The 12,595-nt window shown below is 36.0% G+C and overlaps 1 protein-coding gene across 3 annotated transcripts in view; it reads right to left on the bottom strand.

Annotated features, from left to right (window-relative positions):
• The window catches only part of BBS9 (Bardet-Biedl syndrome 9), a 447,161-nt gene that overhangs the window by 221,446 nt on the left and 213,120 nt on the right, over positions 1–12,595 (bottom strand). For all 3 annotated transcript variants that reach the window (XM_045062860.1, XM_004762629.3, XM_004762628.3), the window contains one exon: positions 11,423–11,518. In XM_045062860.1, coding sequence (XP_044918795.1) covers positions 11,423–11,518 — 96 coding nt within the window. The remainder of the gene's footprint in view (positions 1–11,422; positions 11,519–12,595) is intronic.

Below are 12,595 nucleotides of genomic sequence, written 5' to 3'. Positions count from 1 at the left end.
ATTCATTAAATTTTTCAGAATATTGATGTGAAATAAAACTTACACTACACTGTAGCCAGCTTAAATCCCTGTAATCATGATCAAAGTTTTCTATTTTTCTAATAGTTCTTTTATTTATATTTGTAATCAGACTCTTCCCTAAATATAAAAATTGCTTCCCTCCATTAGCTGAAACCTCAGCTCCAAGAAAGCCTAATTCCTATCCGTCCCCCGTTTAACTTGCCCAGTTTGTGACAACAATGATGACAAAGGTGACAATAACTACATCTATGATAGGAGCAACTATTATTTGTTGAGCACCAACTATGAACCAAGCACTATGATTGCAACAACCTCTTTTTAATAAAAAGGAAAACCACACACAGAATTTCAGATGCTCATCTAAGGTCACAAAGTAAATTCAATGTCAGAGCTAGAGTTCATGATATATACCCTTTTCCCCTATCTAAATCCTACCTATTCTTCAAGACCTGGCTTCAAGCCTACATACCCCAAGAAATCTTTATTTCTCTACCATCCACAGCAAGCCCTAATGTATAGCAGGCACTGTTTTGAGCACTCTGCAGTCACTCTCTGGTTTAAACCTCAATACCCCTATGGAGGAATTATGTTATCCCAATTTTACAGAAGAGTTTAAATAATATGTAAGGTCATCTAGCCAGATAGTAATAGGACAGGGATTAGAACTCTAGCCATTAATCCAAAGATTAGCTATTAATCTTAACCACATTACAGTATTGTATCTCTTTGAATTTATCTAGAGATCTAGTATGTCTACAGTTTATTATATATTTTATAATCATGCATTTTTTAAATTAACTTTTAATTTTAGAACAATTTTAGACTTACAGAAAAATTATGAAGATTATAAGAGTTCCCACACAACCTTCACCCAGTTTCCCCAATTATTATCTTATAGTATTATGTACATTTATTATGATTAATGAATGCAAACAGATACCCTGGGCCATTAACTAAAGTTAAAGTTAAGTGGATTACACTGATCAGTTTTTGGACACTGAATCAGCATTGCATACCTGGAATAAATCCCATTTGGTCAGGGTGTATACTTTTTCTTATTCCTATTTAACTTTCCATATGATTATATTCAGTTTCTCCAAGAGATTATAAACTCTTGAAGAGTTTATATATTGGTTCCCCTATAGTATATAGGAACCAGTTCCCCTATTCTATGTAATTCACCAGTTATTAAGCATCTGTTATGTACAATTTCATAAAGAAAGACATGTTAGGAGTACAAAGATGAAGTCAGTCTCCTTGAGTAAGGAATCTAAGGCCTTGCACATGAACATGTAAAATATTTATTATATTCCTCATCACACCTTGACAAATTCTATAAATATATGTCATCTCTAAATTGGTTATTAAGGACTTCAATTTGTCATCCTCCACCAGAATTCAAAAATATATCTCCTCTCATTCTCCTAGTCATCTCTCTTTCAATTATATAAAGAATAAAATATACAGGATATGCCTGCCATAGCATATGGCAAAAACCTTGATGTTTTCTGCTATCATATAATTTCTCCTGGATCATCCCCCAGCTCTCCTCTCACCATAGTCTTATTCTGGATTCTGATTTCTGCCCACAGTGCTGATCAGATGATTTCCTCATTTCTCCCATCAAAGAGAATAGGGCTAAGGTGAGATACAACAAACAGCTTTTACATTTCTTTACAAATGTCACTGGATGGTTAATTCTCTAAGAACAAAAAGAGCGCAACGGTGGTGGGGCAGGAGTAAAGAGGTAGAAGAATAATGATGACAAAGGACAGTAATAGAATTCTCTAAATCTCAGGTCCTATCCAAGCTAAACTTGGGAGCCAATATATTAATCCCAGACTGGTACTTATTCACTCTTTCAATTATTTACACAACTCAGTGCAAGATACTGGAGATAAAACCATGAATACAGCAAGAGCCTCTGTCCTCAAGGAGTTCACTGCAGACCTGGAAAAATGGAGTGATGGGGCAAAAGTAAACACTGTTTCTGCCATTACTGATTCAGGGATACTTCATGAAGGTTGACGTTGCCACAAAAGTGCCAGGACTTCCCCGCAAGGGATACATTCCTATTTTCAAGTATGTGATGGTCTATAACATAGCAGAAGAGGTGGACAATAGCAAAGGAGCTGCAAAGGACAGAAGGCACAGTAAGTATTGTGTAATAATTACAGATATTTGTAGAGTTAGCTGCCTCAGGAGGTAGGGAACAATCTCACTCCATTGGAAGCATTTAAAGCTCAGAGGTCTTTGGCATTTGGTGATTTCTTGAAAATCTCCTTGAGAATTTTAGAACTCAAAACGGAATAAAGACAGGTCATCTCACATACAAATCTGTAACTCCATCTGTCCTGGGACAGATATTTGGTGCCAGCTCAGTGCTGCCTCCAGGTCCTGGCCATTTGTCCCTTCTAGGCAGATGTTTGGCTTCTGGCTCAGGACTGGCTCTAGGACCCTGTCTTTTTATGTGTCTGTTGGGCAGCTGTTTGCCCAACGCATAGCCCCTGCTTCCAGACCCAGGTAATATCCCAGGCCTTCTGGTGGAAAAATCTAAGCTGGGCCAGCTTCACCCCCTTTTGCAGCTTTGTGATCTCCCAAAACACTGGCTTCATATTTTTATGCAACAGGTGTTGCTTGATGTAGTAGATGAACATGACAAAATGGCACACTACAGTGATCCAAGCTAGAGAGGATGGTGAGATGTAATTGTGGCTTTGAAAGTGTCAGAGCCAGATATGGTACTGGCAGGTATCGGCACATTATGTTGGCACTGCCACACTTAACTGTGTCCACTCTAACTGCAGCAACATCTGCAAAGCCATGGGCTAGATGGTGAGCATTTGTTGTCTTCCAGACTGGCCTACAAAAGCACCAAAAGCACTATAAAGTCCAGGCAACGGCTCACATCCTCTGGGTACACCCTTCCCAGGAAGAAATAAGGCTTGTTAATGATATGCAATTCCCTCCAGGCTTAGAACTCTGCAAAAAGGGTCATACCTATCTCCTTGTCCTCCTTATCCATGGCAACAGCATGTCCCATAGAGGGGCTCATGGCTGGGCAGAGGGAGCTGCTAGTCTTTCTGGCCCTAGTGGGGCCCAGTCTTAGCAGGGTTCAGCAGCTGTAAGTGGGGCTCAAGGTTGGAAGAGGCTAGATGTGGATGTGATGACTTGTATCTTCAAGGCTGTCACCTCCACCAGCAGCATGTCAGTCAATTGTACCCACCACTTCCTTCAGCAGCTTTTCTGATGCCACCTATTTCATAAGAGCTTCTCATATCATTTTGTGGGCTTCCTCAGAAAGCTCAATGAAAAACTCAAACATAATTAAAATTCCAGATACCCAGCATGTCCTTGCTATAGACTGAATTTTGTGTCCTGTCCAAAATCTGTATGTTAAATCTTAAGGTCCAAAGCAGTGGTACTTGGAATTGGGGCCTCTGGCTGATAAGACCATGGGAGTGGAGGCTTCATGAATGGCATTAGTGACCTTATAAAAGAAATTCCAAAGAGTGGCCTTGCCCCTTCTGCCCTGTGAGGACATAGCAAAAAGACAGACTTCTGTGAAGCAAGAAGTAGGCTCCCATTAGAAGCCCCATCTACTGGCACCTTGATCTTGGACTTTGCAGCCTCAAGAACTGTAAGAAATACATTACGGTTGTACAAAAGCCACCCAGTCTATGGTGTTTTGTTTTAACAGCCCAAATGGACTGAGACAGAACTCCACTGTGACCAACTATAGTAATGTCACTAAATAACAGAAATGTAAAAAAACATAATTAACAGTTAAATAGGTGTGATATTTTCTGTAACTTTAGCATTTTGGCTTCAATTATTTTCTTGTTTTCACCAACACATTCAGGGAAAAAAGAAAACTAAAATTTTTTGCAATGAAAAATTTTACAATTAGACTTAAGATTTAGAAATAGAAACACAATATTTTAAGTTGATTTTTTTCAGATTACCAAAAATCAACAAGAATCAGTAAGTTAAAGATTTATAAGGCATTATTTTTATTATTAAGCATTTTCTCAGTATTAGTACTCCAAGGTGGTTAATATTGCCCTGGAGACTTCCCAGAGTACACATTTCAGGGAACGGAGGAATAAAAATTTCTATTTATAATATAACATGAAAGAAGAAAGTTGTATTTTAAAATACACCCTTACAATATTCGTAATTAAAACAGCTGCCAAAATGAACATTCAATTTTTTTTTATTTCTTTTCCTTTGCATCTTGTAATAGCAGCTCAGTGGAAATAACCACTTCAGCCTCCAAATGAAATAAATTTGGATAATTGGAGTCTAGTCAATTGCCATTCCACTCTACTACAAATGGAGAAAATAATATATTTAACTAAGCAGGGCACAAAAATGTATCTTGTCAGTCTCTATTCATGTCAGAACATCTGAAGTTCATCAATATAAATAATGTTTGTATTCATATTATAAACAATGCAGAAATGTAATTTATGCTATTTGGAAATTTTAATAAAATGTGAGCTAGATAAGCAGATGAATGCTTTTTAAACCAAAAAGTTGGAGGAAGTAATATAAACAATTTGAGTAGATATTAGTATAATATTCTAAATATACAACTCCTTCAGTATTAGTAGAAACTATGGATGACTTCTCTAAGTTTACTTTTCAAGAAGCTTTTTCCAATCTGGATTTATATAATATTTCCACTAAGAAATTCTAAAATAAATCTTAACAGTTATATTATATTGATGAATCACTGTATATGTTAGATTTGATCATTATATTTATCTCTAAATTTCTGGCTTCATTAATGGATAGGGGCATCTTAGTGGCTCAGTTGGTTAAGTATCCAACTCTTGATCTCAGCTCAGGTCTTGCTCTCAGGGTCATGAGTTCAAACCCTGTGTTAGGCTCCACACTGGGCACAGAGCCCACTTAAAAAAAATTAGTAAGTAAAAACTGAAATTAAAAAAAGAAAAAAGAAAAGACTCTCACAGAGCCCCTACTATATAAACTTCCAGGCACAGAAGAAAATTTACTGATCTCTAAAACCCCATGCTTTAATAATCTTCTCTTTCTGAAATGCTTTGCACCTAATAAGCTCTTATTCATTCCTCAAGATCCTTTACAAATAAAGTCTCATGGAACATTATCCTTTGGGTTCCAACTGCACCTAAAGTGTACTTCTGTAAGTTTACCAAATATTCTACTATCAACTCACTATCTCTCCCATTAGTCCAGGAGCTCCACAGGAGCCATGACAGTCTTTATATCTACTATGTCTGCTGAATGAAAAATGAACAAAGGTATAGCCTACTCAGATGAAACAGAGAAAGACCCTTACTTTTCTTGTTCTAAATATATTTTGGTTAACACAGTTCAAGACCATATATGCTTCTTTTGGGCAGATGCAAAGAGAAAGCCTCTTCCAAGGCCCAACCCTATTCACACACATGACTATAATTTTTTCATTATATCTGAAAGCAAAATAATCAAAACAGACAAGCAAATGACTTTTACATTTGACATTAATCAATCCAATCGCTCTTTCCAGTATGTTAAAATCCTTCAATAGAGAAGTTCTTTTCAATAGAAAAGTTCACTGTATTAGCTATCTTTCCCATTTTCCAACAGCCTACCTGAGGCTACATAAATTTGCTATTTGCAATTGCTTAGACCTACTTGTGACATTTAGAAGTACATTTTTATTCAGTATTCATTGCTAACTATCAGTTTAGCATGGCACAAAATTCTAATGTGAAAATCATTTCCTTCAGATCTTGGGGGAAATTTTCCATTGTCCTCTAATATCCAAGGATTTCGCAGATAAGTTAAACTGCTTTCTTGATTTCATCTTCCTTATGTAGCTTTTTTCCCTTTCTAGTCATAGAGGATATGCTCTGAATCCTTAGTGCTCTACAATTTCACAATAATATATCTGAATGTGCTTCTTTTTCTCCTTCATTGTACTAACATCAAACAGGCTCTTTCAATATCTACAACTGTGACACCTCATTTCCTTGAAAGCTCTGTCTCCATTGGTCTTCTCCCATCTTCACAATCCACTACCCAAGGCCACACTTTGTCTGATTACCTTATCTTTATCAGAATCTGCAGTTCCTCTGAACCCTGACATCAACATTTTATTCATTCTCTGACCACCACCTTTTGTTCTTCTAGTTCAGTTGTTCTACAACTCCTACTATGTCACGTCTTCAACCTTATTAAGACTCCTGATCTAATGAACCCATTAATTTTTCATCATATATCAGTTTTCTCTGATCTTTCTTATTTTTCACTATGTTTCAGTTTAATCTTTATTTCTCTTAACAGCTTAGATTTGGTGGGCCATCATTATAATCACTCTCACAAAAATACTTTACTTGCTGTAAAATTATCTGGTTCAAAGTCTTAGTCTTGACTTTAGTTGCCTGAATGCTAATAAACAAATCATTGCCAGAGAAAATTGTCTAAGGATGACTTGGTTTCACTTCAAAATTCAGGAACTAAAACTTCAAATGGGTGCTCAAAATTACCCCATCCTTTCATGAGTTTTCTTTCTTATTCTCCAAAACACCAATGTTATACCTTTTTTTTTTTTTTTTTTTTCAAATTTAGTCACCATTGGAGTTCCTTTATCATCCTGACAACTAATTTACAAAGCCTCTCTGGATCTACATACATCCAATCCCTCCTGTCACAGTAAAGTTACAAAGGCCTAATGTTCAATCTCTCCTGTCCCCAAGCTCTGCGACCCACATCCTTTCCCCTCAAGGACTCCATTGCTTTGTGAGTCCCCCTTCTTTTTCCTGATCATCAGCCTCTCCCGCTGAACTCAATCTTTTCAATTATTATTGAACCATGTTCTAATAGTGCTCATTTTAAAACAAACAAACAAACAAACAAAATGGGCATCAGGGTGGCTCAGTCAATTAAGCGTATACCTTTGCCTCAGGTCATGATTCCATGGTCCTGGGACAGAGTCCCACATCAGGCTCCTTGAAGCAGGGAGCCTGCTTTTCCCTCTGCCTCTGCCTGCCACCCCCCTACCTCTGCCCGCTGTTACCCCTGATTGTGCTCTCTCTCTCTGTCAAATAAATAAATAAAATCTTCTTTAAAAAATTAAAAAATAAATTAATTGAAACAAACCCCACAACTCCTTCCAGCTACATTTTACTTCTGAATTACTGAAGTTTGGTTATCCAGTTCTTTTTTTTTTTTTTTAAGACTTTATTTATTTTAGAGAGAGCATGAGCAGAGGGGAAAGGCACAGGGAGAGGGGGTGGGAGGGGGAGAAGCCGGCTCTTAGCTGAGCAAGAGCCCCATGTGGGACTTGATCCCAGGACCCTGAGATCTTGACCTGAATCAAAGGCAGATGCCTAACAGACTGAGACACCCAGATGCCCTTTGGTTGTCCAGTTCTTAGTGAAAATACTAGATACTAAAAACTTGTAGTACTAGATACTCTAAATTTATCCTTGGATTAAGCTGCTGCTCAGATTGCACTGATTTGGGCTGAGACAGTAATATATTTAGTAAATTGAGTTCATCATTATTTTTAAAGCTCTAGGAGATTTGTTACTCATAAGTTGTAATTACATAACATTATAATTATAAAAATAAGCTATAGAGACATTACTGAAGTAGTTGTCCTTCTTAATTCAGAAATTTCGTTCTGGACTCAGCATCAGTAATGGCTGTGCATCTACCAAGCAACTTATATGATTTTATCTCTTGAACATTTCTGAAAATTGGAACTAAAATATTTTCTTATTGAGTCTGCACCCTATCAACTGTACAGTGTACGTTTCTGAGTGTTAATCTTACTTATATCTTTATTAATTTCCTGCTCTTATTTTTTCTATTTCCTTCAACTACTTAGTTTCACCTTTCATATTTTGGAAACACATAAACTATTTTTAATCCTTGAAGAAACAAGTGGAATAAGGCAAGGTACAAATAGATATAGTAGTGATAAAGATCAAAATAGAAACAGAGGGGAACCTGGGTGGCTCAGTTGGCTGAGCATCCATCTGACTCTTGATTTTGGCTCATGTCATGATCTTGGGGTCCTAAGAACATGCCCCGCATCAGGCTCTTTGCTCAGCAGGGAGTCTGCTTGAGATTCTCTCCCTCTCCCTCTCCCCCTTCCCCCAGCTCAAGTGCTCTTTCTCGCTCTCTCTCTCTCAATTAAATAAACTAAATTTAAAAATGAAATGACTAATGAATCGTTGAACACGACATCAAAAACTAATGATGTATTATTATTATTTATTGGCTAATTGAACATAAATAAATAAATAAATAAATAACAGAAACAGATAAGAAACACCAAAAAAAAAAAAAAAAAGAAAGAAAAGAAATGAATAGCGAGAGAAAGGAAGAAAGAGAAAGGAGAGAGAGGTAGCGGTGTTTGTTGTGTAAGGGAATAAGTCAACAGAAATGGAGCTTAAGAAAGTGGCATGGCTGGCATATATACACATTTAGCCAATAGCATATTCTTTCTAAACCTCACTGTATTGAATCAGTCAAAATAATGGACTTTCAAGTACATTATAAAAATAATGTACCTCTTGGGGTGCCTGGGTGGCTCAGAGGGTTAAGCCTCTGCCTTCGGCTCAGGTCATGATCTCAGGGTCCTGGGATCAAGCCCTGCATCAGGCTCTCTGCTCAGCGGTGAGCCTGCTTGCCCCCTCTCTTTTTGCCTGTCTCTCTGCCTACTTGTGATCTCTGTCTGGTCAAATAAATAAAATCTTAAAAAAAAAAAATTTAATCCCACAAAATTTGACCTCATTATTTTTAACAAATTTACAGAGGTATAATTGACATACAAAAAAGTGCATATATATAATGTATACAACTTGATGGATTTGGACATATGCATACACTTGTAAAACTTTTACAACAATCAAGGTAACAAACATAGCCTTCACCTATCTTTTTATTTTCAATTTAAGACTCTGGAAATCATTTTCAGCAATTTCTCTAGTGAAGAGTGTTTCTCATAAGTATTTTTATCTTCAACACTTTGTTTTTCCAGAATTCACATAATAAACTCTAATGACACTGAAGCACTACTCTATTTTCTGAAAATAAAAACCTATTCAGTTTCCCCAGAGAATGTGATTTGATATCTTAGCCAATGAACTGCATTCACTTTTCTCTTGTCTGCTTTGGCTGATCTATAACTAAGCAGGAAATTGAACTAAAATTACTGATCAGCACGCTTCAAGGCTTGTTTAATTATCAGGCAGGTCTTAAAAAGAGATGAATATGTCAAGCCCACAGAAAATACTACTCAATATCCAAAGGCAACTTGCAAAGTACTTGACTGTTTACTAGGGAAAAAATACTGGGTTTCTTCCACATGTAGGATTTTTCTGTCAATTCAGATTTCTAAACCAAAAACCTTTCACAAAAATGAAAGATGCCAAACACAGACTGGGTACAAATTACTTCATTCCTTTCTTGGGGATGAACACTGATACAGCAGGAGAGAGCACCAACATCTGCCTCAACCCAGAAAACTACTCTTTCCATACCTACATCCATTTATTAACAAAGGGCATTTCCTAGGTAGAATTCTGTTATCACTGAAGCCAAAAACCTTCAAGGAATTGTAATAGCTACTTTAAAAGTTTCAGTTTACGTAGCTCATTTGGTTCCTTATTTAAAAGGTCATGTCCTAGTCCATGGGGTGCCTGGGTGGCTCAGGGGGTTAAAGCCTCTGCCTTCTGCTCAGGTCATTGTCCCAGGGTCCTGGGATTGAGCCCCACATGGGGCTCTCTGCTCATCAGGGAGCCTGCTTCCTCCTCTCTCTCTGCCTGCCTCTCTGTGTACTTGTGATTTCTGTCTGTCAAATAAATAAAATCTTTTTAAAAAAATAAAATAAAAGGTCCTGTCCTAGTCCATTATTTAGTCTGCCCATTCTATAGCATGAAGGCATTGCCATATAGTCAGATGAATATGACAATTATATACCTGGATTATTTGGTAAAATTTCGAAATGATAAGGAAATCATGGACAACAACAATGCCCTAAGAGTTACCTTATTTGGAAAATAAAAAATTAGGACATACATATTCCCACTTGCACCAAGAGTAACTTTTTTCTTTTTTTTAGTAATCTCAATTTCAGATTCATCATACAGCATTATCAAGTGAAGCCAAACAGATGTGTACAATTTCCCAAGGAAATGATGACAATGATTTTTTAGTTTAACTAAAGAGAACAGTTTAACAGAGAAATGTACTAACACAATTCCGTCATCCAACTGAAGATTAAATCTAATCAAAACAAAATGGTGCCAATGCAAAAAGGACTGCAATCATGACCAATCAAAAAGACCATGAAGAGTACAGAATCCTCTCATTCTCTTAAGAATTATCTTTTATTTCTATGCCTTATTCTAGGATTTTTAGTTGTATCCAAGACTATTTCACCAGCCACCAATCTATGTATTTCAGAATTGTAACACTGCTAGTTTTTAATATAGGGATGTATTTATATTCCTCCTGCTAACACCTTCATTTTTCAAAAGGGGTATGTCCTTATTTTAGTAGATCTTCTGATCATTCAAGAAATAAACAACTAAAATAGTAAATGCATAAAGTAGAAAGTAGAAGCCTATTTCACAAACTGCAGAGATTTTAACCCACTGAGCCACCCAGGCGCCCCAAACTGCAGAGATTTTAAAATTAGGAATGTACTCAGCCAAACTTTTAACATATAAATATCAATATATGCATTTATTCACATTAATACCCTTAGTGTTCCTAAAGTTTGTTAAACACAATTTTCTTAATATTTACTTTATTTCCATGAAGGTGTATATAACTCAATGAGTTTAGTAGCTTTGGTATCCCACATATATCAGAAGTCATTTTTACATTGAGTAGTTTCAACTATTATTCTTATATAAAACCACCAAATCAGTGAAGAATATTTACATCTGAAATTTAAACTTAACTACATAATTACTACTTTTCATTCTACTGAGACTAGTGTCACCAGAAACTATTCACAATTTCACCTTCATCTTTGTCAATGTCCAAATGGAGGATATATGAATATACATACACACACAAATTAATTGCAGTTTCTAATAGTTCCTAAAACCTAGTTCACCATATACCTATCTCAACAATATTTTTAATTCATTAAATTGTTCTCTCAACAATAGTTTCTATTCACTGAATTGTTCTCTCAAACTCTCCTAATCCCCAAAACCAAAGTTACATATCTCTAATAAAATAGGATCTTATCTTCATAACTTTTATGTCCTAAATACTTAATACCATGGCTTAGTTTTCAATAACTGAACACATTCTCATCAGAAATCCTTGATGTGATGATGATCTGTGATGTAGCGTCCTCAAGAGAAAATTTCAAAAGCAATAATACCATAGGTTTACTTACGAGAGGTTTTAGAAGCAAGAAGAGTAACTCGAGAGCCTCCTAAGAAGCGAAAACCCATTACATTCACCTGATCATCTTCTGACTGATGAGCAAAGCCTACAAAGAAAAGAAAAAGAAAATCACCTTATATAACCACAAAGAAAATACTTAATGTTTAAAATAGGAAGTTTAGTCGACAGCAAATATTTTTTATATCACCAGTCATGCTGAAAACCCAGGCATGAATTAGAATACACAAGCTGATTTTCACGGTAATTCCCAACTACTTAAATTTCTCCCTCACAATAACACTCTGAAATCATTTAATTTCCTTCCTTCTACAGCTTCATTCTAGGGTGGAGGCAGGAAATGCACACAATAAACCTAGAACACCTGTCACACCAGAAAGCAAGGAAACAATTACTGCCTAGTAGAGCAGTATGAAAATAAAAGCCAATTTAGATTACTGGCCAGAGATGAAAATACTTGAGTATCAAAAAAGTGAAATACATCAAAAAAATTTAAAGGCATGATATTAAAAACAGATGATATTAAAAACAGAAAAGGCAAATGCTCACTAATAGAGGCTTCTAGAGGATAAATTCAATATTTTAAAAATCAGACAAAGAACCAAACATTTATCCAGATGATCCTACTCAAACTGCACCACATAGCCAATAGTAGGTAAGGGAAAAGTTCTCTGTATAGAAATAATCTAGCAAAATATTAAAGAGAGCTTGAAAGAAATATCATTTTCAATCTCAATAAATTTAATAGATCTCAAAATTAAAATCAGTGTTTGTTACCATACCAGAAAAGAGAGAGAGACAGACAGACAGATAACATGTACTCCCTGCTGAGAGTATATACTACCAATTCATGGAAGCAGTGTGGCCAAAATAATCAATTCTGACTCTAATACCCTAGATGCAACTACAAGTTAACAGACAATAAAATGGACAAAGAAAATATTAAACATCACAGGAATGTAATCAGCAAAATTCAGAGTGTGGGAAACTCACAGGAAAAAATAACCTTACTCTTTAACAAATCAACTGCAAATTAAAAAGAGAGAAGGGGAAACCTATAGAAAAAAGATAACAAAAACTGCAATAAATGAATCTCATTTGAATCCTGACTCAAAAACAAATAAAAATGATAACACTGAAGACTTTCACTTCAGGCCAAGATGAA

This window comes from Mustela putorius, unplaced genomic scaffold, assembly GCF_011764305.1.
Source record: "Mustela putorius furo isolate JIRA1106 unplaced genomic scaffold, ASM1176430v1.1 tig00003845_pilon_pilon_pilon, whole genome shotgun sequence".
NCBI lineage: Eukaryota > Metazoa > Chordata > Mammalia > Carnivora > Mustelidae > Mustela > Mustela putorius.
This window is presented reverse-complemented; position numbering and strand designations above follow the sequence as displayed.